This window comes from Convolutriloba macropyga, chromosome 4, assembly GCF_964194025.1.
Source record: "Convolutriloba macropyga chromosome 4, txConMacr16.3, whole genome shotgun sequence".
In the NCBI taxonomy this organism is placed as follows: domain Eukaryota; kingdom Metazoa; phylum Xenacoelomorpha; order Acoela; family Convolutidae; genus Convolutriloba; species Convolutriloba macropyga.
The window spans coordinates 56,697,205-56,724,375 of record NC_134471.1 but is presented as its reverse complement, the minus strand read 5'-3'; the positions used below and the strand labels follow the sequence as shown (position 1 = coordinate 56,724,375).

The 27,171-nt window shown below is 35.7% G+C and overlaps 2 protein-coding genes across 2 annotated transcripts in view; one reads left to right on the top strand and one right to left on the bottom strand.

The window, feature by feature from the left end:
* Positions 1 to 15,058, bottom strand: part of LOC142338546 (uncharacterized) — a 139,996-nt gene extending 124,938 nt beyond the window's left edge. The window contains exons 1-2 of the mRNA XM_075388335.1: positions 14,903 to 15,058; positions 5,964 to 6,076 (exon numbers count right to left, since the gene is read on the bottom strand). Of these exons, the coding sequence (XP_075244450.1) occupies positions 5,964 to 6,076; positions 14,903 to 14,951 (162 nt within the window). The 5' untranslated portion in view covers positions 14,952 to 15,058. The remainder of the gene's footprint in view (positions 1 to 5,963; positions 6,077 to 14,902) is intronic.
* Positions 15,059 to 20,341: 5,283 nt separating this feature from the next.
* LOC142338107 (uncharacterized) lies at positions 20,342 to 22,627 on the top strand. The gene is made up of 3 exons (XM_075387739.1): positions 20,342 to 20,642; positions 20,920 to 21,431; positions 22,514 to 22,627. The coding sequence occupies exons 1-3, from the start codon at positions 20,342 to 20,344 to the stop codon at positions 22,625 to 22,627; spliced, it is 927 nt and encodes a 308-aa protein (XP_075243854.1).
* Positions 22,628 to 27,171: the final 4,544 nt, after the last annotated feature.

Here is a 27,171-nt window from a genome sequence, read left to right as displayed (position 1 = left end):
TTTACACTGAACACTGATAAAAGTTGGACCATAACCTTCAAGACTAAGCACGACAGAAGTGATGTCTTTACGGTGGATGAAAAGCCACTTAGAAATCTAAATTCTTTAAGTTACTTGGGCATAACTATTGACAAAAAACTAGATTATAGAGAACACTCAAAACGCGTAGAAAAGAAATTGGTACAATTTTGCAGACTTTTCTATAATTTGAGAAACATTTTAAATCACAGCCAATTTATCAAGATAATCAGCACTTACGTTAAACCAGTGGTTTAATACGGGATTCTAATCTATGGGACTGCCCATATATATACGATGCAGAAAAAAGATGCAAAAGTTAATAGAATACTGAGAGTAATCTTTCTTAATCGAAAGTTTGAATCAATTTCTCTCATCAGAGAGAATTACAAAGTTCTTTCCAACCAGGAGCTTTAACTTTACGAAGTTTTCAATCTGATGACTAAATGAATAAGACCTGGCAATTGTATCGTGGACACAGATCACCTCATTACACAAAATGACATTTCAAAACTGTGCTCATGCGAAAAACGAATTAAAGTTGTCCCCTTAATTCATTTTTTCCGAAAACAGTCTACCAAACAAAATCCGAAAACTCTTAAACTTTTTCTCAGAGTGGATTCTAATTTTGTAACAAAACTAAAAAATTCGAGCCCTCCACAGTTGAAAAATATTGCTCACAATAACGGGAGAACTACTTTTCACTGATTGAACAACTCACTAGGTTAATTTATGGCTTAAATTAGAAACTTTATTCATCTGGCTAAAAATCTGGCTAATTTGAGATCGTTTTAGAACTAACCTTCGGTGTTTTTTCTTGCTATTACTTTGCTTTCGATCTCCACTGAATAGATTTTGAAATGGATATCAAGAAATTTTTCTTCGGACTATGTGACGCCTGAAAACGGATCTTACGGTCTAATGGCAATTTTATGGCGCTCATTTTATATGTATTGATCAAGTGTGTAAGTGCTCTATTTATTCTCTAAAGACACCAGGAAACAACTTATTATTATTATGAAGGCCAACTTTTAATTCACACCAAAAAGATATAGTTCTTCTTTTATATTTAAACTTATACAATTTTATACCAGCAGACATTGTATTCAATTTTTCATCCGATCTGGACAATTCCTAGCCAACACATTAAAATGTTCTCGCGTACTACTGCGTACTTGACTAATTTTTCAAAAGGCGTAATAGATGACACGAAGCAAACAACTCAGACACACGAATCGTTTACGTGCTATTACCTTTTGGAAGATTTTTACAGAGAACACTGAGATTGAGCCCGACAAATATATTTAAGTCTAAACATTTTATCGTAAATTTGAGCCAATTATTGAACGTCCTTTTCCCACAATGATTTGCACCGTGAAACACGAGAAACTTTAATAGTGGGTTTTTTCCCAAAGAAGAATTGAATTTTTTTAAACCTAAACAGATTAAAACAGTAGCCATATTGAAATTCCCGGAAAAAGTTTCCAAAATTTGCAGTTTTTCTTTTTTCGATATTATCTATCCGAAAATTTAGTTTGAAGATCTGTTCTCAATTATGATCCTTACTGCTACGAAACTCAACTGATTTTAGATAAGCCTAATTACCTCCCCCCAAAAACTTCTCATCAGGAAAATTCGAGTAACATTACTCTGTCTATTCCGTTTGCGGACCCCAATATCAATATCTCAATCAATATCTCAACTGTTTTTAGATTTTAAAACATGAACGTAGATTTTTAAGAAACAATGAAATACAGAGGCAATGCCCGCCCACCAATGGAAACAACATTGAAAAAATCAAGTTCAAGTTTTCAACTTTGAATCAGAGTTTTCCCGATCTTTTCCTGTAGACTTTTCTCCTGCTTATATATATACTTTTTAGGCTTTCATTTTTGGAATGCTTCCGATGGAGCAAACATACATATTTGAACTTAAAAAACGGCGCTGAACTTCAATGATCTCTAGTTTGTAATTGCGTTGCATATCAGTCGTTTTTTTTTACTTCTATCCTTCTACTAGGAAACTGAGAGAAAAACAATTATGTCATACAAACTTAACACAGCCACAAGAGTGATTAAAAACTAGATAGAGCAAAATTGAGAGCAAATTTTGCGAATAATACATATTTGCTTTATTTGCTTGTTCGACTGAAATATGTGAGTGTTTCATTCATAAAGAGCATCACAAACACTTGCAGCAAAAAGACAATGGCTACTGCTCAGCACTTTGCTATAAATATATGCTCTTAGTGTCCTACGCGTAATTTTAAAGAAAAGTCTTTGAAACTAAAAGAAAAGAGACCCTGAAATTTAATGAACTTGATGCTGAAATAAGGGAAAAACTTGTCAACGAACTTGAAACCAGGCAAGCTTATGGATAGTCCGTCGAAAAATTGAACTGGATTTATATTCTTTCGTCCTAACAGTCAATTCAAAACAGATGGAGAACTTTGTATTTCTCCGTTAGAAGGCTCCTAGCTGGGAACTGGGTCGCGCCCAAAACTCTAACAAAATTCCGAATGCTTTGTCTGGTGGTTCATGTACGTTTAAGGAGTGGTCTGTTTAGTCCCATAAAAGCTACTTTCTCGACCATTAAAAAAGCACTCTGGATAACACACGAAGTGTTAATCAATAATTGCAAAAGAAGAAACGAGAAAAATGGGCGCCAGAATGTTATAACTGAGTAATTTCAACAATTCAAGAGAAATTTTTAAACTAATAAATTCATCACTCTTAGTCAAACCAATTCAATCAGTCTATCCGCAAGTGCTCCAAACTCTTTCAATTGGCTCCTTAGCTCAATTAACCCAACTCTAATAATTTCTGCCTCCCAGTATAACAATTAACGGCCAGCAACTTATTGTCACTTCAACAAATTTTGAATAACACTGCAGTTTCACTTACTACAACTAAGAAATTATGTTCTTCAACCGAAAACTCATTACATTTCCCATTGAGAACTTAATGCTCCCCTTGAGCTTTCTCTCTCACACAAACTTGAGTGACAAACTGCTACTCCTCGGTCTTGTAAGTCTGAGCGTTTTTCCTGTGGTAATGAGTCCTCAGCCTTATCAGTTTTCAACGGAAATAAGAAACGTGCTGTTTCACTTAGAACATTTCGACCGACGTTTTAAGTGCAAGATTCGGCATGCAGATTGTGTTTTTAAAAACCAAAAACTTTTCACATATTTGCTCAAATTAACCGAAATTCCGTGGTTCACTTTATTCGCTAAATTCAGGACTCTTTAAATTCTATGCTTGTTGCTCAACTATACTTAAGCGAATTCTTTCATACTGGTTCTCATTCCCTTGAGGCAATGGATACTCGTTCAGTATACTGTAGAGACTACGTTGCCTTCCATTAAGGGGCAGTAATCATTACTTTTTTTACCAAATTTCAACAATTCTCTTGATGACCGCACTCACTGAAAGTACAAATCATGAATAAATAGGGCTTCCTACTCTTTTTCTTTGTTAAATATTTGCAACCGTAAAGTTTTTGAAACTGACAATAACCAATTTGAATTTTCTTGCAGTTTAGTGCGGTTTTATAGGATGATTATAACTCTGGTAAAGGTCCTGTACAAAAATAACGAAAAAGTTTTCTCAATTATTTTTCCTTTTTCTTTTTTATAGAGAGGGGAACTAAACACTTTTGGATCACTAAAAAAGTTGTCTGCTTTGTTCAATGCAAATGAAAATCTTCAAGGAGTCACCGATTACAATTTGAAGCCAATTGGGTTGAGGAAGTAGAGTTTAATGATTTGATGGTGGTCGCGAAACTTCAGATGCCTGCTATTGTAACACTTGAGTTTCTCTCGACCAAACTTTCCGTCAAACGGCTCTTGTTTCTCTGCGGATTAATTTAGTCTGAGCAAAAGTTCGAACAAGTAAATTATCCTTGCTATCAATCACAAATCTTGAAGTTAATTCATAACACTTTAATTCTACGGAAAAACCCCTCTTTCAATGTTTTTTACAGATTGATTTTCAGATAGTTTTAATGCTACTTTTCATTATTTTTTTACTATTCCACTGAAAACGCACTACAACAAAAGTAAAAATATTTTATCCTAGCTCATCTTTCAAGTTAACTTTCAAACTTTACCTGATATACATAAATTACTGATTATATATTGATTAAATTACATTTTAATTATAAGAACTCTAAAGATTGCTTGCATTATTTGCCAGGCTTTACCAAATATTTTTACCAAACTTTTTCTGCAAACCAAAATCACTCCTGAATTATCACTTCCATGGTTATCTAAAATGTCAGCAAATTGATGTAAAACTGTACTACTATATTTACAAACAATCAAACTAGCATGTTTGCTTGTTCTACATAAAACAAACATTTTTTTTGAAATAAACAATGAGACCTTTTTTGAAACACGCTTTCAAATTTTGAGTAAGCTATCGAAATCATGAATCTTTTCTCTCAAAGTTTCAACGAGCCTGTTTAAACTATCGTTAGACAAACAGTGAATCACTTTTTTCCTCATCAGCTTATAATGATGTAAAACTCTTTAGAAGAGCTTTATGAACTTGATCGGGAGCTCGTGAGAACTTTAGAAGAGTTTTAATGTGCAAACATTTAAATCAACAAATGGCTGTGTTGACTTTCGAGATGTTAATAAACCCAGAGGTCCACGCATTTTGGTAAAAAAAATTGATAAGGCGGAAAAGGTGGCAATGTTTTAATTACAACAGATGCGGAAATTACATCGAGCAGTAGTTGATTAGACTATTATTTTTCACACCACCGTTCAGTAGCAGCAAGGGAGATAGTGTCAAAAAGCCTTTACTCAGAAATTTTCCACTATTCAATTTTATGTAGTACTTATTGAGTGTTAACAATTTTTTCATCAATAAGTTGACTTTCGATAGCCCCATTTATATAGCCCCGTTGTTTTTATGGGACATCTAAATTTTAATCATATTGGGAAACTACTTTTTTACTACTCGATTTTTTGCTTTTTCGTTTTTTAATAAACCTTATTTCACGTGTCAATGTTTCAGGGTGCGACTGAAATATGACGAATTTCTGCTTGAACCTTAATGAGTTAGTGGAAAATAGTTTCGATATAAAAGTTCATATAACCCGATTATATGAAATACTTTATTGTTTTAATTGCGTTATTGTGCGATTTTTCCACTGACCGCCCCCATCCATATAGCCGAAAATTAAGCACACCTAAAACTTAATGTTTAGTCGAGTACAAAAAAGTCTCCGTATCTGGTAAAGAGTACTGGTAAGAGTACTCCGTACCTGGTAAAACAGACTGACAGCCATATTTTCATTATTTTTCAAGAAATTAAAATGAAAAAATAAAAAATCCTTTACGAAGCCTCCTGTAGCTCCGAAAAAGACGGCTGAAACAAGTTTTCCTGTCATGTTTACCGATCGTTGCAGATGCAGAAAAGTTGAAGTCCGCTATTGCTATGCAAGTGTTTTTTTCAATACTCCACTTTGTATTTTTTTTTCTAAAAGTCTATCATAATTATATATACGAAGTAAATCAAATTAATCTATACTGTTCAGGCACATATAAATAATGTGCGATAGCGGAACAGATCAGTCTTAAATTGATTTAGGTTGCATTTCCGTTTTATTCGCTGTGGACAAATTTCTGCATGTCATAAACTTCGCATGTACTCATTTTCCCTAAATTGTGGGGGTTTGCTACCGTAATGGAATTATTCTATTGATCCCCAAATTTCCTATTAAGATTGACGTGGGGTGTTTTTGTGCCCTCAGGGTTATTTTCATCTGTTTTCCAAACTAAGTGTCTAGGCCTGTTAGATAATTTAATACGGCGCAGTAATTTACAGTGAACTGGGGTTTGGTTTTCAAAAAATTTGAAAAACTTTACGGAACTTTACCGAACATTCCTTTTTTCTGTGGGTGGAATGTTACAAAAATGGCAAGAACTGGTCACCAACCTTGACTGGTAATCCTGAATCATCGGAAACTCTATATATCACAGTCGACGAGTTCGGACGTCCGGAACTCAACTCAATCGTAGATGTGCATTCATTCGCCCAAACTACAGGCGCTGAAACAGAATCAATTTATTGGACCTCATCCGAAATGAAGGGACTCGATCTTTTTTCAATAATCCAAATTTATTCCTACCAATTTATCACTTTACCGACAAGCTGATCAGTTTGTGAAAAAATCCTCTAGAAAATATCTGAAAAAGCCAATACAACAGCTAAACTTTCCCGGGTCGAGGTTTGGCGGTGAATTTTTGTAAGAAACGCGGTGAAATGCGTATTTCTTACATCTTTTTGTGGCGACTTCGGTGAAAAATTCACTCAAAAACCTTGACCCAGGTTACAAAACCTTGCAAAATTGCTTAATTCTTTGATAGTCAGAAGAATGGTCTTAATCAAACGCTACTTTTTTGCTCATAACATTTTTATGCTCATAAACACAATTACCGGTTGTATCATAGTCCTAAGCTATAGCCGCTATTTCTGTTTATCAGCATAAACCGTTATGAGTGAAAAATGTAGTACCTGATAAAGACATAACATTTTTGACGTCTTACGCTTTTGAGTCATTGCCTGAACATAAATATTAGGTGAGCTCAAAAAATCTTTAATTGGTTGCAAAAAACTAAAGAAGGAAAGGTGAAAAAGAAGCGGTCAAAATATACTAAAATATTTAAAAAAACGCAGAGAAAAAGAAATCGAAGAGCCAAAAGCTAGACATTCAGACAAACTCAAAATCCTTTAGCAAAAAAAACGACCTTAAAGTCGATTATATAACCTCAGTTAAATATCAGACTCTTAAATGAAGCATTCGCAAGTTTGGGGTTGATATTTACCATTTTAATCCAAAATACAGTTCGTTTGAACGAACCAAAATTTTCTGGAATAATACATTCCGTAAAAGCGTAAACTTTTGAAGTTTTTGAAAAAAATGTCAACTTTGATATTTCATGAGCATTATGGCATTATTATGATTTTAAAAATCTTAGAGATGTCTCATCTTCATATGTCCAACTCATAAAACAACCACACTCCACTCACACACTAACTCTCTCGCTGTCTTTTCTCTCTCTCTCTCTCTCTCAATCTCTTACACACACATACCCCATACGTTACACACACATCCATACAACCACACAAGCAATTAGACAAACACAGAAACACAAACATCTCGACAACAAAAATTTTCTTTAATTTTTTTTAGGCATCTGATCTTTACTAAATGTTTGTCAATTGCCCAAAGACCAGGAAGCGAGGTATGTAAAAAAACAAACCTTATAACAACATTAAATTCCTCGGCATCCTCTTGTCTCAGTTAAATAACGCCCTCAAGTCAAATTCCTTCATCCTCTATCACTAATGACTGCTGATACAGTATCCATGTCAAAACAGATAAGAGTAGAGCTAAGTTGATAATTTGTTGCGAAAGAATCGGACTAATGTAACCTACAACTGTATTTAACCAAAACACCTTCTTTGCTCTCTGTAATTACAGGGGGACGGCTCGTGCGACTCTGTGCGTAGCAGAGAACTTTCCAACATACATCATAAGGTTGCAACAACAAATTTTAAATTCTGTCAAAGTACCTTTGGATAAATTGAAAGCAAATTATATGGAGAAATATACTCTACTGATTACATCAAAAAATATGTTGTCATTTAGCACAGACAATTACGGAAAGCATTCAACACATTCGAGACAGATAAGTGAATTACAATTTTTGGGAAATGGTCAAAAGTTTCGTCGCTCTTCATTCAGTTCTTCTTTGTTTTTTATAGAAAACTATATAAGTTTTCGAAAACTTTTTATTCAACTCTCAGTTTTGGTTTTGACTTTTTAAAGCCACATTTTGTGGCAAATTATAAAAAACTTTTCAAACTTTGTCAAAATTTCTGGCGGTATTTGCACTGTGCTTCTAATTATGTCCAACTTATAAAGGAAAAAGCACCGTCATACTCCACTCACACACTAGCCTTAATTTCTTACTCTCTTCTCTCTCTCTCTCTCTCTATCTCTCGCTCGCTCGCTCGCTCTCTCTCTCTCTCTCTCTCTCTCTCTCTTGCTCTCACTTTCTTTCTCTCTCTCAATCTTACACACACAAGGAGAAACCACACACGTTACAAACCTACATACACTCACTCACATAGGCCCTCACGCAAACACATAAAAAAACAACAAAACCACAAAAAAGCGCTTTTAAATTTTTACTCTTGGCATCGAATTTTTAATTAAGGTTCGTTAACGTTCATTTGAGTTCCGATTTGGTTTTTCTGGAAAACTAGGCATGGAATTTTGAGGCAATTGTATGGGTAACTGGCACTACATTTGAAATGAACTTTATGAAGTTTTTCTGAATACTTTATCCATCTGTATTTTTTGTGAGCATAAACTGACACTTATTTTTCTATTCAATCTGGCAAAAGTGTTATCACCTATTTCAAATGCACACAGTTTCTTTATAGGAAATATTTAGAACCGCAATTTGTAGCGAGTAATTTTTTGCGTCTATTATGTTTAAACTTCTCGTTTTTGCATCTGATCATTACGGAAGTTTCGTTAACGTTCTTTCAAGTCTTGTTTGTTTTTTCCTGCAATACTTAGTATGGACTTCTTGAGGCAGGTGTATCAGTAATTTCAAGAAGGAGAATAAATTTGAAATGAAATTTTGAAGTTTTTTGAAAAATTTTGTCGCTCAGGACGTTTCAAGAGCTTAGCAGGACACTTAATTTTCTCAAATTTTGTAAACGTGTAATCAAAGAGCTTCAAAAACACAAAAATTCCAGTATTAAACTCTTTGCCGCAAATAATAGCAAATATAGAGTTTTCCTAATTTTTTATGAGTTCCGACAGTTTTTGCACTCGGCAATATTTGCGTCTATCCTCTAGCGGACCTAACCCTCTCAATTCCTTTCTTTCTACTTCTCGCGCTCTTACACACACACACACACACCCACTAAACACACGCACACACATACTCTCAAATAGGCGGCGACACACACAATCACAAACCTACAAAGAGTTTTACAATCAATAAACTGTTTGGTTTTTGTAAAAGAAACACTCAAATACTGGTAAAGATCAGTTAGAAGAGCACAATTTCAATGTACAGGAAAGTGAAAAATTGAAAAAAAAGAACATTTTCTTCCATTTTTCAAAAAATTTATAAACAGTTCTTTTGAACTTTTCAATCTGCCCATCCATAAAGTATCTAACTCTCAAAATTTTTTACAAGGTATTATGTTTAAGTAGATTAGTTGAAACGATCAGCTCTGGCAATAAGAAATTTGAGTACAAATAAAAAAGACAGAAGGAAAATTCGACTTGGCTTTTCAATAATGATACTGTTTGGTTTGATGTCCATTTTAAGTACCAGTTTTTCAAATAAACTCAAAAAATACAGAAACTTTTAGTCACGAAGAAATTCAAATATTTGTTTGCAAAAACAAGTCTAGAGTTTAGAAAACAATATTTTTTTCTGATTTAAGTTTTAAATTTTCAATGTGGATTTCTGTTTTTTTAGAGCTCTAAATTGCCTGAAATCTCCATTTTCTGGTTAATAGAAGAAATGGGTTGTGCAATAGTTTTTAACCAGCAGAAAAAAGAGATAGGGAAAAAACAATTTTAAAGGGAAACTTTGAGAATAAAAACAAAGTAAACTTCTTTTTGAAAAATTTTGGTCAATTAGAATTGTTAATCTTTGGGGCTGAAGATCTACACAACTATTGGTAAAAAATTCCTCTAACCTAATTTCATTTACAACAATTTTTTGCGTTACTTTTCATCCTAATTTTCAAAACGATCTGGGAATGTCGCAAACAAAACGCCAATAATTTTTCTTTACTTTTTTACTTGGGAAGAGTTTTTTTTTAGTTTTCCAGACAGTTTCTCTTGTCTCAAATAACTGTCACGAAGATAAATTTTCGGGCTTGATTTACAGTTTACTGCTGCTGCTGCTATTGCAGAATTTGAAAAAAGGTCCAAAAGATATTGGATGCTTGATTCTAACCAAACATAACGTTATACAGTGATCTATGTAGATTTTTTAATTAATAATCATACAAAAGATCTAATTTGATTCTATGATTTTCAGCAAACAGTTAAAGATCGCACTAAAAAATTCCGTTATAGGGAAACACCTTACGGCACAACATGTACAATTTACGGCTTTTGTCGACAACAGTGACAACAAATTCAATAGCCAGAGTTGGAATTCTCCAGTTTCTGCATGGAGCCGTCTTATCTATAACTGCTAATTTGCCTTTTGTTTTCTCACTAAGAAATATGCAATGCGAGCGAATTTCATGAATATGAAAGCCAACTAGCTTTCTTATTACAATTCAAAGAATTTGAATTGTATTGGGGCGCTGTCTTTTTTTTCCGACTAGAAAAGGTGTATTGGAGAAGTCCTTTTTAAATCAATTTTATTGGAGTGAATTTTCAAACAAGTAATAAAACACGTGAAAAAATTCGGATTGAGACTGTTTGTTTCTGAACAAAATGAGGAATGGAGCGAAAGGAGAGTGATTTTTTGTTCATATCGCTGTTTTCTGGAGACGAGAAATTGAGGTGTGAAAAAAATTCTGTAAGCGAGGGAATCTTTTGTTCACGTCCGGCATTTCAAAGCAGTTTTTTCAATTTTTTGGTTAAGAGGTTTAGTTATGATTTTGTGGTTTTGGTTGTGTTTCAAAGGTTTCTGGAAATTCTTAACAATTTTATGCTAATTCGAAGGTTTTTAATGTATTTTGCTCATTTTTGTGCTCAGGGCGATTTTTTGACGATTGTTTTGTTTTGTTTTACTGCCTCAAATGGGTATTGAAAAGACCCCTATAACCTGAGCAAATTTCAGATAACAAGTGGATACAGTTTTGTGGATATGAAGATTTTTTTTGTTGAGAAATTTGACATTGGCGAAAATTGAAACTACTTTTCCTAATTTTTTTGCAGTTTTTTTCTGTTTTCGAGACAACTTTCCCAGCCTATTATGACTTGCCTATTGATTTGCGAGGACTGGATGCCCTATTGGCTGAAAAGAATTTTTGTTTGGATTTATGTGCTTCTATTAAAAAATATCAAATTCTTCCAGTTTTTCAGTCCAAGTTGCTTATCATAGTTTAACAGATTTGATTTTCTTGTTTTTAATTATTTGTTTTATGGTTTTCTTACAAGAAAAACATAATTTACGGGGAGCACGTTCTGTTGGATGGCGTTTAAGTGGATTTCCACTTCGAGTCGTTTCCCGAATTCTTCCGGCTATGTTTTTTATTGTTTTTAAGATCTGTTCACATTTTCATGATCTTTGAAGTAGAATGGAGAAGTAACTTTGGTCATGCAAAGTGGAGCAAAAAAATAAAGTGGTTTTGTGGCGTGAAATTTTTCGCTCTAGTTTTAAAGTGGAGTGAGAAAACGGTGTTTGATCAGAAAATCGTTCTCGCTAGCGGTTTTTTGTTTTTATGCGGCAATTTAACTTGGATGTTTACTGTTGTTTTTTTGGATCGGATTTTGTTTCTAACTGGTTTTCGCAATACATTCATAGTTCATTCTAAGCCTAGTTTTCTGTTTAAACCAAATTTGCATTTCTCGCTAGTGGTTTTTTCTTCACATGCGGCATTTTGAGCATTTGAGTGGGGATTTTGTCTCGCCCTAACAGGAACTGAAGCAAAAGTTTGAGTGACTTTGTGACGTGAAAATTTTAAGAAACTGATTTCAAGGAAAGAAAAAGGCTTTTGAAAAATTTTTATGATACTCGCGATTTTTTCTTAAATTCTTTTTTAATAGCCGCCTCAGCTTCTCAGCTGGCTATTATAGCGCTCCTTTTTTTGAATTGTATTGGTGTTCTGTCCTTTTTTAAAGATCTGTTTACACATTTTCATGATTTTTCAAGTCAATTTGGAGTAGTGATTTTGGTCACACCGAAACAGGAAGTGGAGCAAAAAAGCGAGTGGTGTTGCGGCGTGACGTTTTTTCACTCTAATTTTAAAAACAGTTAAAGATCGCACTAAAAAATTCCGTTATAGGGAAACACCTTACGGCACAACATGTACAATTTACGGCTTTTGTCGACAACAGTGACAACAAATTCAATAGCCAGAGTTGGAATTCTCCAGTTTCTGCATTAATTACTTGAGATCCAATGAAGAAACCGAAACCTATGGAGCCGTCTTATCTATAACTGCTAATTGGCTTTTTGTTTTCTCACTAAGAAATATGCAATGCGAGCGAATATCATGAATATAAAAGCCAACTAGCTTTCTTATTACAATTCAAAGAATTTGAATTGTATTGGGGCGCTGTCTTTTTTTTCCGACTAGAAAAGGTGTATTGGAGAAGTCCTTTTTAAATCAATTTTATTGGAGTGAATTTTCAAACAGGTAATAAAACACGTGAAAAAATTCGGATTGAGACTGTTTGTTTCTGAACAAAATGAGGAATGGAGCGAAAGGAGAGTGATTTTTTGTTCATATCGCTGTTTTCTGGAGACGAGAAATTGAGGTGTGAAAAAAAATTCTGTAAGCGAGGGAAATCTTTTGTTCACGTCCGGCATTTCAAAGCAGTTTTTTCAATTTTTTGGTTAAGAGGTTTAGTTATGGTTTTGTGGTTTTGGTTGTGTTTCGAAGGTTTCTGGAAATTCTTAACAATTTTATGCTAATTCGAAGGTTTTTAATGTATTTTAATCATTTTTGTGCTCAGGGCGATTTTTGACGATTGTTTTGTTTTGTTTTACTGCCTCAAATGGGTATTGAAAAGACCCCTATAACCTGAGCAAATTTTAGATAACAAGTGGTTACAGTTTTGTTGATATGAAGAATTTTTTTTGTTGAGAAATTTGACATTGGCGAAAATTGAAACTACTTTTCCTAATTTTTTTGCAGTTTTTTTCTATTTTCGAGACAACTTTCCCAGCCTATTATGACTTGCCTATTGATTTGCGAGGACTGGATGCCCTATTGGCTGAAAAGAATTTTTGTTTGGATTTATGTGCTTCTATTAAAAAATATCAAATTCTTCCAGTTTTTCAGTCCAAGTTGCTTATCATAGTTTAACAGATTTGATTTTCTTGTTTTTAATTATTTGTTTTATGGTTTTCTTACAAGAAAAACATAATTTACGGGGAGCACGTTCTGTTGGATGGCGTTTAAGTGGATTTCCACTTCGAGTCGTTTCCCGAATTCTTCCGGCTATGTTTTTTATTGTTTTTAAGATCTGTTCACATTTTCATGATCTTTGAAGTAGAATGGAGAAGTAACTTTGGTCATGCAAAGTGGAGCAAAAAAATAAAGTGGTTTTGTGGCGTGAAATTTTTCGCTCTAGTTTTAAAGTGGAGTCAGAAAACGGTGTTTGATCAGAAAATCGTTCTCGCTAGCGGTTTTTTGTTTTTATGCGGCAATTTAACTTGGATGTTTACTGTTGTTTTTTTTGGATCGGATTTTGTTTCTAACTGGTTTTCGCAATACATTCATAGTTCATTCTAAGCCTAGTTTTCTGTTTAAACCAAATTTGCATTTCTCGCTAGTGGTTTTTTCTTCACATGCGGCATTTTGAGCATTTGAGTGGGGATTTTGTCTCGCCCTAACAGGAACTGAAGCAAAAGTTTGAGTGACTTTGTGACGTGAAAATTTTAAGAAACTGATTTCAAGGAAAGAAAAAGGCTTTTGAACAATTTTTATGATACTCGCGATTTTTTCTTAAATTCTTTTTTAATAGCCGCCTCAGCTTCTCAGCTGGCTATTATAGCGCTCCTTTTTTTGAATTGTATTGGTGTTCTGTCCTTTTTTAAAGATCTGTTTACACATTTTCATGATTTTTCAAGTCAATTTGGAGTAGTGATTTTGGTCACACCGAAACAGGAAGTGGAGCAAAAAAGCGAGTGGTGTTGCGGCGTGACGTTTTTTCACTCTAATTTTAAAGTAGAGTGAGAAAACGGTGTTTGAACAAAAACTCGCTTTCTGGCTCTTGATTTTTTGTGCATGTTTTTTTTCAATTTTTTGGATTGAATTTTTTTCTTAATGGTTTTCCCAATCTATTCATAGTTCATTCTACGGCTAAGTTTTTTGTATGAACCAAATTTTCCTTTTCTCGTTAGTGATTTTTTTGTTCACATGCGGCATTTTAACTTTGATTTTCTGTTTTTTTTTATTTTGATCAGATTTTTTTTGGAAATGATTTTCCCAATTCGTTCATAGTCCGTTCTAGGTCTATTTTTCTATTTAGTCAATGAAAATTCTTTGAACCGTACGTCTGGAGTTGTCCTGCTATGTTTTTTGTTGATTTTTTAGGTCGAAAAGATATTTTGGTCACGCCGAAACAGGAAGTGGAGCGAAAAAAGCGAGTTGTTTTGCGGCGTGAAAATTTTTTTGTCTCTAATTGTTAAAGTGGAGTACGAAAACGGTGTTTGAACAATAATTTGCTTTCTCGCTAGCGGTTTTTTGTGCACTGCGGCAATTTCACTTTGATTTTTGCTGTTTTTCAATTTTTTGGATCATTTTCATTCTTTCTAAATAGTTTTCCATATCTTTTAGTAGGTCATTCTAGGCCTCGTTTTTTGTTTGAACCAAATTTCAGTTTCTCCCTAGTGATGTTTTGTTCACATGAGGCATTTTGAGATTAATTTTGCTTTTATTTTTTAATTTTTTTATCTGATTTTTTTTCAGAAACGGTTTTCTCAATTCTTTATCAGTCCGATCTAGGTCTAGTTTTTGTTTAGTCAATGGAAGTTCTTTGAATGGTACGTCAAGACTTGTCCTGCTATGTTTTCTAATTCACAAGCTGTGTAAAATTGAGATAAATTTGAGTAATTTTTGCGATTTAATGCTTTATTGAGCTTTAGAAATTTATCAGTGGATGGATGTAAAAAGAAGGTGCTCAAAGAGAGGAAACATAAACTTACCAAGGGTAGTTGCCACAACAAACAAAACGATGCCGTTTTGAACTAGCATTTTTTCAGAAAAATGAAAAGAACAATTTCTTGTGAGGCGACAAGTTATGATCGAAACATGTGTCGTGTTACCGAAAAAGTTCTGACCAGTTTCTGCGTTTAATATTTCCAGAAGTAAATTCACTTCTAGATTAAGCGCATTTGATCAACACTTTGCATGCAGGCGCAAAAATAATAAGTTTAGCCATTGTTGCGAGCAACTACTCTTTGAACAAATACTTTGATGTCTCCCATAAATCGCAATTAGTCTTTCGGAGGTTATGATAGTGGTAATAATAATCGAATTATCTCCTCACATTCATAAACACATTACATTTTCTGTTTAAACTGTTCATTATTTTTTATTACCTCTTCGACTGTTCAAATGAGAAGCAGCATCAAAGCTAATTAATTAACTAATTGTTATATAATCAGTTAATAAAAATAGCATATGTTATTTTTTACAACAGGCATTTTGAGTATTGGTCTGTTTTCTAAAGAACCGCTTGAAAAAAGTCCTGGGGGTCATATTTCAGATCTTTGTTCACAAAGTGTAGTCTACCAAACAAAGCAATAAAATATCAAACAATCTATATAATTAATTAAAACTAGCGAGGTAAGTTGACCGTCGGATAAGCTTAGTCTCTATGATGTTGTTTTGCAAAATAATTAGTCAACAACCTCAGAAATACGACCATATTACTGTTGCAACCAAAAGATCAAAAAAATTATGAAATAATTATTCAGCTATCTGCCTTTTACTGCGGTTAACCAACACGCTATTGATATTTCAATAAAAGCTACTCAGCATATGCTTGAATTGCAGACTGATTATCATAAGAGGTTCGAATGAATACTAGCTAGATGCTAGTTTAGCCAAAAGTCCCATTTATGTTGTCTCCTTGTAAATGTTGCCCCAGATATTTAGAACTCGATGTAAAATTTGTTGAGGCAAATCATGATCGCCTGAAAAAAGAAAATTGAACTCATTTAAAACATATTTTAATTGATAGCAAGTCACTCAACTCAAGTTCTGCAAACTATAGAGTCATAAGTTGCTCACTTTTCTTTCAGTTCCAAGTTGTTTCAGCAGCACAACTACTTTTGTGGCAGAAAAATTCTGCAAAAATGAAAAGTATTTACACAACATACATGTAAACGGTCCGTAACCGTTCAGCCCCCCAATCCTTCCCCTTGTTATTTAGTTCAAATTTATTGAGTTCATATTCATAATCGCTGTAAAAGTCATATCTCTAACTTTGATTTTTCATGACTTTCAATGCCAAACTTTTTCATTCATTATCATACATGAGTTTCATTGTGCCACACTTAACTTTGATCGTAAATGCGGGTATAAACCACACCTTTGTAAGCAATTATTTAACAAGCATACAAGCTTATAGAAGAATACACAGCAAAATAAACTCTAGAAAATCAGTCGTTGTCTCTGAAAGCGGATCAGACTAAAGAAAAGATATCAAAGTTTGGCGCATCCTAGGTTTTAAAACCGAACCATCGACTCACAATACTGAGACAACTTAAAATTTCTGCCTTGTAGTTTTTCACTAAAACTTTAAAAAATCCCACCACCTAGCTGAATTAAACGTGCTGTAGATTTTTCCATCTGATAATTTTAACACTTCAAATTTATAGGCTGTCAGGCATTCTAAGTAAGTAACAGTTCGATGAACTTCCCCCTGCATCGTTCATTGCACTCTGAAATTCATGATGCAATCCGCTCAATGCAGTTCTCTAGTCCAGGCGGCTAGAGGTACCACATTTGCTGATAAGATTGATTGGGGCCTGAACGGGTGAGGCTGCGGGTTCTCTTTTGAACCAACGCATAGGCTTGCGACGGGGATAGTCGAACATATACATAGGTAGCAAAGCGTGATCTCTCTTAGATTATAGCACCTTCTAGTTCAGCTAAAACTCTCTGACCCTAAGTCTAGCGAAAAAGCATTAAAAAATTCAGGGTTTGATTAAGCCCTTCTTACATTCAAAGAGATATTCTAGCTGATTCTGATTTACAGTTTTGCACCTGCTGACACGCAAGTGCAAAAGTTTTTGTTTCTAGGCAAAATTTTCTAAAAGGTAAAACACTATACTCCCCAGGTTAGGGTGTTTCTCGGCGACCGTGATTAGACGAAACCCTCCCCACAACGCAAAGCGTACATAAAATACTTTAATAAACAGCATTCAAGCAAGATTTAGTAAAACATAAGACAACCAAACCATTGTTAGCTGTCCACAACAACAACATAATTAGCATTCAAGTTGTTTTAGATACAAAAAAACGATTAGTAAGCGTTCTAACAACATTTTAACTGCTAACTACAAGTGCAGTGACTCATAACACTCATAGTGCAATAAATTTTTTTTATGTGAAGTTCATCGTGCAACCATAAACTATTAACCATTATAAAGTAACCATTAACCAATGAGACAAGCCAAAGCCATGTCAAGCAAAACCAAAACAAAGTCAACCTCCAAGGCTCAACTCATGCAATTCTTGAAGTTCGAAGTCATTCAGGGGGAAGCAGCACAAGCCCTACTCGACGAAAAAATGCAACAAACAGAAGCAGCAGCAGACCTCCATGAGCTCGTTCACGAACTTCGACTGCAAAAAGCGGAGCTTGATCGCATGTGTAACGAACTCATAGAACAACAGTTGACACAAGAAGAGTTCGACACTGTTGAAGAATCTGCACGGAGAAATTGCAAATGGTTGAGAATCAAACAAAAAATCAGATTGCTTCATGGGTCAAACCATCAAAAGTTCATCTCTTCCGACACCTCCTCGGAAGAACCCAACAAACTACGGGGAAAGGTTGTTGTTTCAGGAACCAGAGGTGAAAACGCTGAGAGCTGTGATGAGGTGTTCAGTTCTGATGACCATTATGGTGTACCGTCCAAAAACAGTCATCGTGATCTTCAAAAAGAGAGAGCAAGTGTAGCAAAATACAACGCACAGCAGCAGAAGCCAAAAGAGCAAAGTGAAAAACAGGAGCTTCGCAGCCTCAGTGAAGATGCGAAACAGGTTCAAAATTGCCCCATCTTTGATGTGAATGTTCCAAATCAAGGTTTGGCTACCCTCAATATTTCAAGCGGTCAACCATCAGACACTGTGTACTGGAATTCCGGTACAACACCTGGATTTCAACCTCAAGCAATGCCTGACAATTTCACTCAACCGTTTGCAGACAAAATCTAACCACGTGATCAGCAACAGGCACGTCATTTGTTCGGTATTCAAATGGATGAATCATTCCCAGAGACAAACAAAATGATGAACGCTCCCAACGAAGAGATTAATCGTCACTTAAATTTCATGCCACAGCAGTTTTCTGAGCAAGAGTTCCCACAACGACCCCACAATGCTGAGTGGACCAATCATCAAGTGATGATGAATGCGTTCAGACTACCAAAGATTAGTCTTGACAATTTCTCAGGCGATCCTTTGATGTGGCATCAATGTTACAGCTTTTTCAAGTCAACCATTCACGACAATCCAGCTCTTTCAACTGTTCAGAAAATGACATAATTGCAAAACTCGGTAACTCACAAAGCAAAAGACTTCATCTGTGGTTGCTCTTACAACGGAGACTTCTATGAGGAGGCACTTCAGGAACTTATCAGAAAGTTTGGAAAGCCGCAGCATGCTGTGAGTGCGTACCTCACACAACTTGAACAATGGCCTAAGACCAGAATGGATGATCCCAGCAGTTTTGTAAGTTTTGCGTCCCCCCTCAGACGTTTGGTACAGACCTTTGGACTTCACCATTTTGAATCGGACCTAGAGCTTCTGCGGTAGTTAAAGTTGCCAAGGAAAAGTTGACAACGCCAATGACGATTCGCTGGAATCAACATGTAAGGAGCATGAGAAGAGAGCAACCCAATTTGGCTGACTTTGGAGATTGTATAAGCACATATGCAGAGGCTTGCGAGGATGTCTCGCCACAAAGACCACAAAAAAGGCCGGGTTGAACGGCTTTCCCAAGGCCAGAAACACTTCAACATAATTTTTCAAGCCAGCTTAAAATGTCAACTATGCTCTGGGGATCACAACCTTGGTCGCAGCAAAGAGTACCTGAGCAAATCTGTAGCTGACCGTCAGCAATTGGTGAGGCATCACAACTTGTGTGTCAATTGCTTGAGGAGACATGAGAGTGGATTCTGTAAATCAAAAATTCGATGTCTTGTAAACAGATGCAATGGGTTTCATCATTCAACTCTCCATCGAGACGACTTCAGGACTTCGCAGAGAAGTGATTTCCAAGCAACGAGTAAAGGGGGATTTCAATCCAGGAACAACCCAGTGTACTCAAACTACGGTAGAAACTTCAGCCATACAACGCCTCAGCTTTCGTCAACAATCAGTAACACGCCAAATACCAACAACAGAAGGGGATACAATCAAAATAATTTCAACCCCCGTAATCCAAGCTATGGAATTAACAGCTCGCATCAAACTGCCAATCAGCAGCACAGCAATCCTCAGCAATCTAATGAAACAAGTAACACCCACTTTCAATCAGTGACCAGAAATGAGCTGAATGACGATTCATCAAAACTTCCATGGGTGCAAAACCACACTTGCAGCAGAAATCGGGAACCCACGTGGGTCAGAGCTTCTATTCAACTACAGACAATACCAGTCATGCTCTTCTACAAAGACTTCAACACAGAGACTTATGCACTTTTGGACAGTGGAAGTGATAATACGCAGATCACAAAAAACATTGCTGATGCTCTTCGAAATCGAGTCCCCAAAGGTATAGGACTACCTCTAGCTTCGCTACATGGGGAGCACACTGTGAAAAAAAGCTGATGTCATGGTTGGATTTGAATCACTTCGCAGCTCAAAACCGGTGACAAGTCTACTTGTGTACGCAACCTCTATCGAGCAGTTCCAGATGCCAACTGTCCCCGCAGAAATGTTGAATAGACTTTGTAGAGACTATGATCATCTAGCAGAAATCAATTTCCCACAAATTTTTGACAACGAAATTGGAATACTCATAGGAGCTGATGCTTTTCTGGCTGCTGTTCCAATACACTTCACTACCGGCAAACCAGGAACTCCCTACAGGAGTCAACACATTGTTAGGATGGACTTTGACAGGCCCTGTGCCACAAGAGTACTTTCAACCAAACAATAAAGGAAGCAGCAACCACAACATCACTCCTTTCAACCATCTCAAGCGAGGTAGTGACGACCCGGACGAAAACCTTCTACATCTTTTTTGGACCTCTGAAGGTGTCCACTTTAGTCAGGGTTCTACAAAGGGACACAATGAAGAGGACCAGAAGGCACAAAAGACTTTGGCAGAGACCAAACATCACAACGGAGAAAGATATGAGATTGGACTCCCTCGGCGAGAAAACTTCACATAGCCCAACAACTACTTCATGGCAAGGGTTCAGTGGCACGCCCTGCAGAAGCGATTAGAGAGAGACAACCAACTGAAACAGAGATATATGACCACTATCTTTGATGATATGGATAAGGGATACATAGCATCTGTTACGAACCAGGATGCAAAGAACGTTTGGTATCTACCGCATCATCCCGTCATCAACAAGCAAAAACCAGACAAGGTAAGACGAGTGACAAATGCAGCCTCAAAATACAAAGGGGTTTCTTTGAACGATGCACTGCTAACGGGACCGGACCTTTTGTGCAATCTACATGGACTGCTTCTATGGTTTCGTCAGTACGAGGTTGCAGTAAGAGCAGACATAGAGGCTATGTTCATGCAAGTTGGAATCAGAGAAGAAGACCAAGATGCTCTGTTTTTTGTGCAGCAACAATGACGAGGAGAGGACATCCAAATACCAACCACTCTTTTTTTGGAGCAACTTGTTCTCCTGCCTGCGCAATTTTTGTTCTGCAAAAGTGCGCCAACGATAACAGACAAGAACATCCAAAAACATTTGACTCAATCACAAAACAATTCTACATGGATGACTTCATTCATTCTCAACAGAGGAAGAGGCAGCAAATACAGCGACTGAGCTGAAACATGTTCTCAAAACAGGGGGATTCAACCTCACCAAGTTTCTCATCAAAATCCCTGCTGTGCTGGAAAAGATTCCCGAGGAAGACAGAACTGGAGTTCTAAAGTTGCAAAGGATAATTGGTCAAACATGGAACCCTCAATCCGATCATATTCTTTTTGCGAAACCCAAACTGAGCTATGAAAAAGAGAATATCACACAGAGAAAGCTTCTCTCAATGACTGCTTCTTTGTTTGATCCCATTGGGATAATCTCGCCTTTTGCAATTCGACTGAGATGCATCTTTCAAAAAGTCATCAAACAAGGACACAATTGGGACCAGCTACTATCAGAGGAATATTACCACGAAATTCAGCAATGGATGGAAGACTTCCAGAATATGCTTTCAATTCAAATCCCCAGATGTCTAGTTCCCAACGTCGATGGGACTCACGAGTTGCACACCTTCACAGACGCTTCACTTTCAGCAGTATCAGCAGTGGTATACCTGAGGACAATCTCCGCTGACGGCTCAATACCTAGCCGCTACGTCATCAGTAGTACTAGGGTGGACGACAGTCCCGGGGGGGGGGGGGTGACGACCCCATGTATCAAGATTGGTTATAGCGGCTTTGACCGCTTAGGGTCGTCCCTAATGTATTAATATTAGGGATAGAACCTAGGGGCGCCTACATGTATTAGGACAGGGTATAGGGTGCATGTATTAAGATTAGGAATATAATCTCCATGTATTAAGATTGGGTATAGCCGCCATGTGTTAAGATTGGGTATAGCCGCAGACATGTATTAAGATTAGCTATAATCGCCGAAAAGTATTAAGATTAGTTATAGCCGTCGACATGTATTAAGATTAGTTAAAGCCGCCGACATGTATTAAAATTAGTTATAGCCGCGGATACGTATTAAGATTATGTATATTGGTCATGTATTAAGATCAGTCATAGCTGCAATTTATTATTCAAGATTATTCATATCCGCTGACATGTATTAAGAATAGGTATAGGATCAGGTGTATTTTTCGAAAAATTGTTGAGATTTTTGTACAGTTTTACGCTGTTTTTTCAATAAATTCTAAATACTCTCTTCTGATTGGTTAAAAATGACATTTTTTAAAAACAATTGAATTGGAAAAGTTGTAATTAACAGACACAGTATAAATTATCTACAAAATCACTCCAACACTTACATTAAATAGGTATAAATTGTTATCAAATCAAGTGAAAACCGAGGTACATTTAGCCGAGTGGGTCAATAAAGTCGACAAAGAGGAAAAACTTGCGTAGCTAACTGAGTAAAAGGTACAATTGTTAAAAACTAATGTCGACTTTATTGGGCACCAGCTTAGTGTATACCCAGTAATCAAATTTACATATAAATAGTAATAAAATTTAGTACATGCACATCATTAACATTGTTCAAGTTTGTTTGTAAAAATTTAAATAGATGAAAAGCAGCATAAATAGTGTAGAACCCACACAAGTTTTCCATTTTCTGGAGTGGTCTGTGTATTGTTTTCTGATACTTTTTATTCAAAAATTTGTAATGTGTGACTGATCGTGCTAGAGAATCCGTATAGTAATAGTTCCTATTGAGGCGACCAATCATTATCCAATGTTCACCAAACTCACTGCTTGGGGAAGTGTTGATGATTGCAAATGTAAATTTGGGCAAATTTGAGACAAAATCTGCTGGAAAGGATCCAATATACCGGAATTTAAGCTCTGGAATACGTTCAATAATGTCAGGAAGTGAGGTGTTATCCATGACAAATAAGTCTTCTTTTCTTTATCTCCTCCGTTTGTACCAGGATTCCTGACACAGCAATCAAGTTGAAAACTTTCGTTCTGTTGAGAGAAGCAACAATCTTTGGATTTTGTGATTTTGTCAACCGTTTCGTCCTGGGTGCTGGGATGAAACAAAACAATAATTATAAAAAGTCCAAGGAAATTTAGCAAAGGAATATAAATATATATATATATATATATATATATATTTGAAGTTAGTCTACCCCAGTTCACATCCATTAGTTAATTAACAATTGATGTAGAGAACAACAGCTAGATAGAGAGGTTAAGCCTACAAATGTTCCAACAAAGTACATGAAATCAAAAAAATGATGAAAAATTATTAGACATTTTTAGCAACAGTCCCAAACTGATCAATTTTAACAGTGGACATCCTTTCTCCCAGAACAATGATTTCTGTCACGTTTCTTAGCGAACAATCAAAAAACATCTCCAATCGAATACTTTCACCGCTGAGTTCAGGATAATGAATATTTTCGCCAGCACCTTGAAGTGAATTGAGATCGAATACTAGTATATAGTGGTTCTGAAACTGATGATGTGGTAACGCAGGAATTTCATCGTTAAAATTCATTGCTTTCATTGTTGTTACGTATGCTCTATAGTCATTAGTTGTATCAAGTGATACTATAGCTCTACCTCCGCGAACAAATCTAAGTTCTCGCAAACCAAATTTCTGATAATGGAAAGGGTTTTCTTGAAAATGTCCCGTGAATGCCGAATTGGTGTTCATCGCAATAGTTACTCTTCTGATTGGAGCATTGTTAAAAACATTTTCCTGAATAAACTGGTTCTGTCCTGAGGGAATAATAAATGTACGTGCAATGGTTTCCATAAAGTTGTAACAAGCAGGTTGATGAGTTAAGTGGTATTTGATAGTCTGGTGATACACTTCGTTAACAACCACGCGTCGTGTAAATAAGGAACAGTCAAGAACCTTAAGGGAAACGTGAGGATTGTAGGAAATCATGTAAAAATTAGGTTTTGCACGAATCAATTTCAATCTTACTTTTGTATTTGGAAGCAGTAATTTTTCACATTGGAACAAGTCAATAACTAATTTACCGTAGTAAGTGCTTCCATTTTTCAGCAGAAGTTCTTCCTCTCGGTCTATAAACGGGCTCTTCTCATAATCACTAGGTTCTTTTTCAAATTCGTATCCATGACAAGTAAAAATACCTTCATTATTTTTCGTTGAAGCAATAAATTCATTGGAAATTAAAGCCTTGTGTCCATAGAGACCATTTGAGTTGTACACTTGTTGATTGGTCAGATACACTTCACAGTTGGAGAAGAGTGAGTGTAAAATATTGTTGCCGTGAGTTAGATAACGTAAATCGTCATCTGTGAAAGACATATCCATATCTGGTTTTCCTTGCTCATCTTTTTTCATAAAGTCTTCAAACAATCTTCCCTTTTGTAGTCCAACATCGATTTGAAGGTGGATATCTCTCATATCAAGATAGATGCTTCTATCTGTTTCAAATTCAAATTCAATGCTGCTTTCATCCAGTGAAGTACTAGGATAAAATTCTTGAACATGAGAAGACTCAATTGCTTCCAAAACAAGAATTTTGTCGAAAATCTCCAAGCAAGAGTTTGTAAAGTGTCCATATCGAAAATTGGAATCGTTTGTTGATCTAGAGTTCATTTTAGATTAGCAAATATATCTTTTCTTGTTCGACGACGTCGACTGATTTTCGGAGGTGATCTACAAATAATGCGACGCTTCCTTGTTTTTCCTGCACCTAGCTGTTTACGTAAAATTTTCTTTCCAACATCAGCAGCAACAGATTTGAGTTTTTTCTTCCCAGTCAAAACATTTCCAATTTCAGGAGCAGCCATTTCAATTAAATCAGCTCCCACTCTTTTTGCTGCTGGGACAACATATCGTCTCAAAAACGGAATTGCAGTCCTCCCAATTGTTTGCGCTAAAGCTCCAAATCCCCTACCCCTTTGTCTGTCATATCCGCGAAAATAGGGTAAATCACTATCAGCAACCATTTTTTACAGTCTGAATTCTAAAAAAGATTTTCAGAAGTTTTTCTAAACATTAGTACTGCTCTAGTTACTCCAACAGAGTTGAAAGGTACCATAAGAGTCTCGGAGCTCTAATTTTATACTGTGGAATGAATTTTTCAGAATCTTTTTAAATTGTAGGTTCGTAAAATTTTGATAAATCATGTATTGCCCAGTTGAGATGATGTCTCCATTCTTGACCTTTGATATAAAAAGAATACATCGTAAAAGAGCAGCTTTTGTATCACCTACAATGTTGTATCCAACAATATCACTATATATCATCAAGGTATGTATTCGTACAATGTCATAAGGGAACTTGGGAAAGTGTGGACCAGCACCGCTCATGAAAACCCCCATCCCATAAACAGCCTCTTCACATCCAAAGATATGGCAAAGATCAGCACTAAATATAACAAGAAAAGAATTCTCATGGGGAAGACTCAAACAAATTCGCTGTGTAATTTTGTTAACGTGTAAGCTGATGGGTGTTTTTTCATACTTTTCTCGTTCCCGAACTTTTTTGTTCATTTCGTTTACAATATCAGAGATCGAACGATATAGACCTGGATCAAGTGTGTAATAGTCTGATGGTTTTGTATTCGGAGTTGCTTCGTCTAGATAGAAAAATTTTCCTTCCGTGATGTTTTGGTACAAGGAAGGATAAGATAGTTCTGTAATTGCAACCTCCCATTCTCCTTCGAGATTTATTTGTTCCAGAAGAAAGTTTGTAAAAGAACCTAATGTATTATTTGGGTAACAATCAAAGGAAGCATTCAAAACCAACTCTACAGTAAAAGAATTCATCTCTAAATGATACACTTTGCAAGCTCTTGTTCATAAAATTTGCCTAAAATTTCATCACCTTGTTCTCCGTGAAGGTTATAGGTTGGTAGTTTTAAAGTCGCAATTTTAACATTTTGAAAAATTTCACTTGTGAATTGAGACTTGTAACCTTTTCTAAATGGGACATCGTACTTGGAGATTCGAACTTTGTCTCCAATTTTGAAGCGTGGTTTTTTGTACTCGAAAATAGGGTTTTTGTAAAAAACTGACAAAAAATCTGAATTTTTAATGTTTTTGGGGGATTTACCTATAGATCTGTTAACTCGTGTTCTTGTGTTTCTTGTGTTCATAGTGTTAACAAAACTATCCATTTTGTGAACGTATTTATCACCGTTTTCCTCCATGTAGCGGTAAATGATGTTTTTTAAAGTGTTTTTTAAAGATCTAATTGCTCTTCCTGCTATAGCAGCTTTAGTTTCACTTCTTGTAGAGTAGATTTTGATGTCTCTACTCTTGCAAAATTTTTTGAATTCTCTCCCGAACTCAGTACCTTGGTCAACCCAAACTCTATCAGGTTTAGTGTTCTTCCTTAACATTTTTTTAAAGGCAGCTACAGCATCAGGGGCATATTTTGACTTCATTGATTGAACACGGACCAGGCGAGAAAAGACGTCAACACATATCAATAAGTATTTCACACCGTTATTAAATTCAGACAATTTATCCATAAAAGCCAAATCAAGACACCAAATCTCATTGGTACGTTTTGCATAAGGTTTGTGAAGGTTATAGGTTGGTAGTTTTAAAGTCGCAATTTTAACATTTTGAAAAATTTCACTTGTGAATTGAGACTTGTAACCTTTTCTAAATGGGACATCGTACTTGGAGATTCGAACTTTGTCTCCAATTTTGAAGCGTGGTTTTTTGTACTCGAAAATAGGGTTTTTGTAAAAAACTGACAAAAAATCTGAATTTTTAATGTTTTTGGGGGATTTACCTATAGATCTGTTAACTCGTGTTCTTGTGTTTCTTGTGTTCATAGTGTTAACAAAACTATACATTTTGTGAACGTATTTATCACCGTTTTCCTCCATGTAGCGATAAATGATGTTTTTTAAAGTGTTTTTTAAAGATCTAATTGCTCTTCCTGCTATAGCAGCTTTAGTTTCACTTCTTGTAGAGTAGATTTTGATGTCTCTACTCTTGCAAAATTTTTTGAATTCTCTCCCGAACTCAGTACCTTGGTCAACCCAAACTCTATCAGGTTTAGTGTTCTTCCTTAACATTTTTTTAAAGGCAGCTACAGCATCAGGGGCATATTTTGACTTCATTGATTGAACACGGACCAGGCGAGAAAAGACGTCAACACATATCAATAAGTATTTCACACCGTTATTAAATTCAGACAATTTATCCATAAAAGCCAAATCAAGACACCAAATCTCATTGATACGTTTTGCATAAGCAGGTAATCTTTCGAAATGTCCAATTGCTTGTCTAAATTTAGTATAAGAATACTTTCTGTATAAAAAATCAGTAACATTCTACTTTGAGAGCCCGCTGGCTTTCTGAAGGTTTTGAACTGATCTATATGCGGCTTTTCCTTCCCTG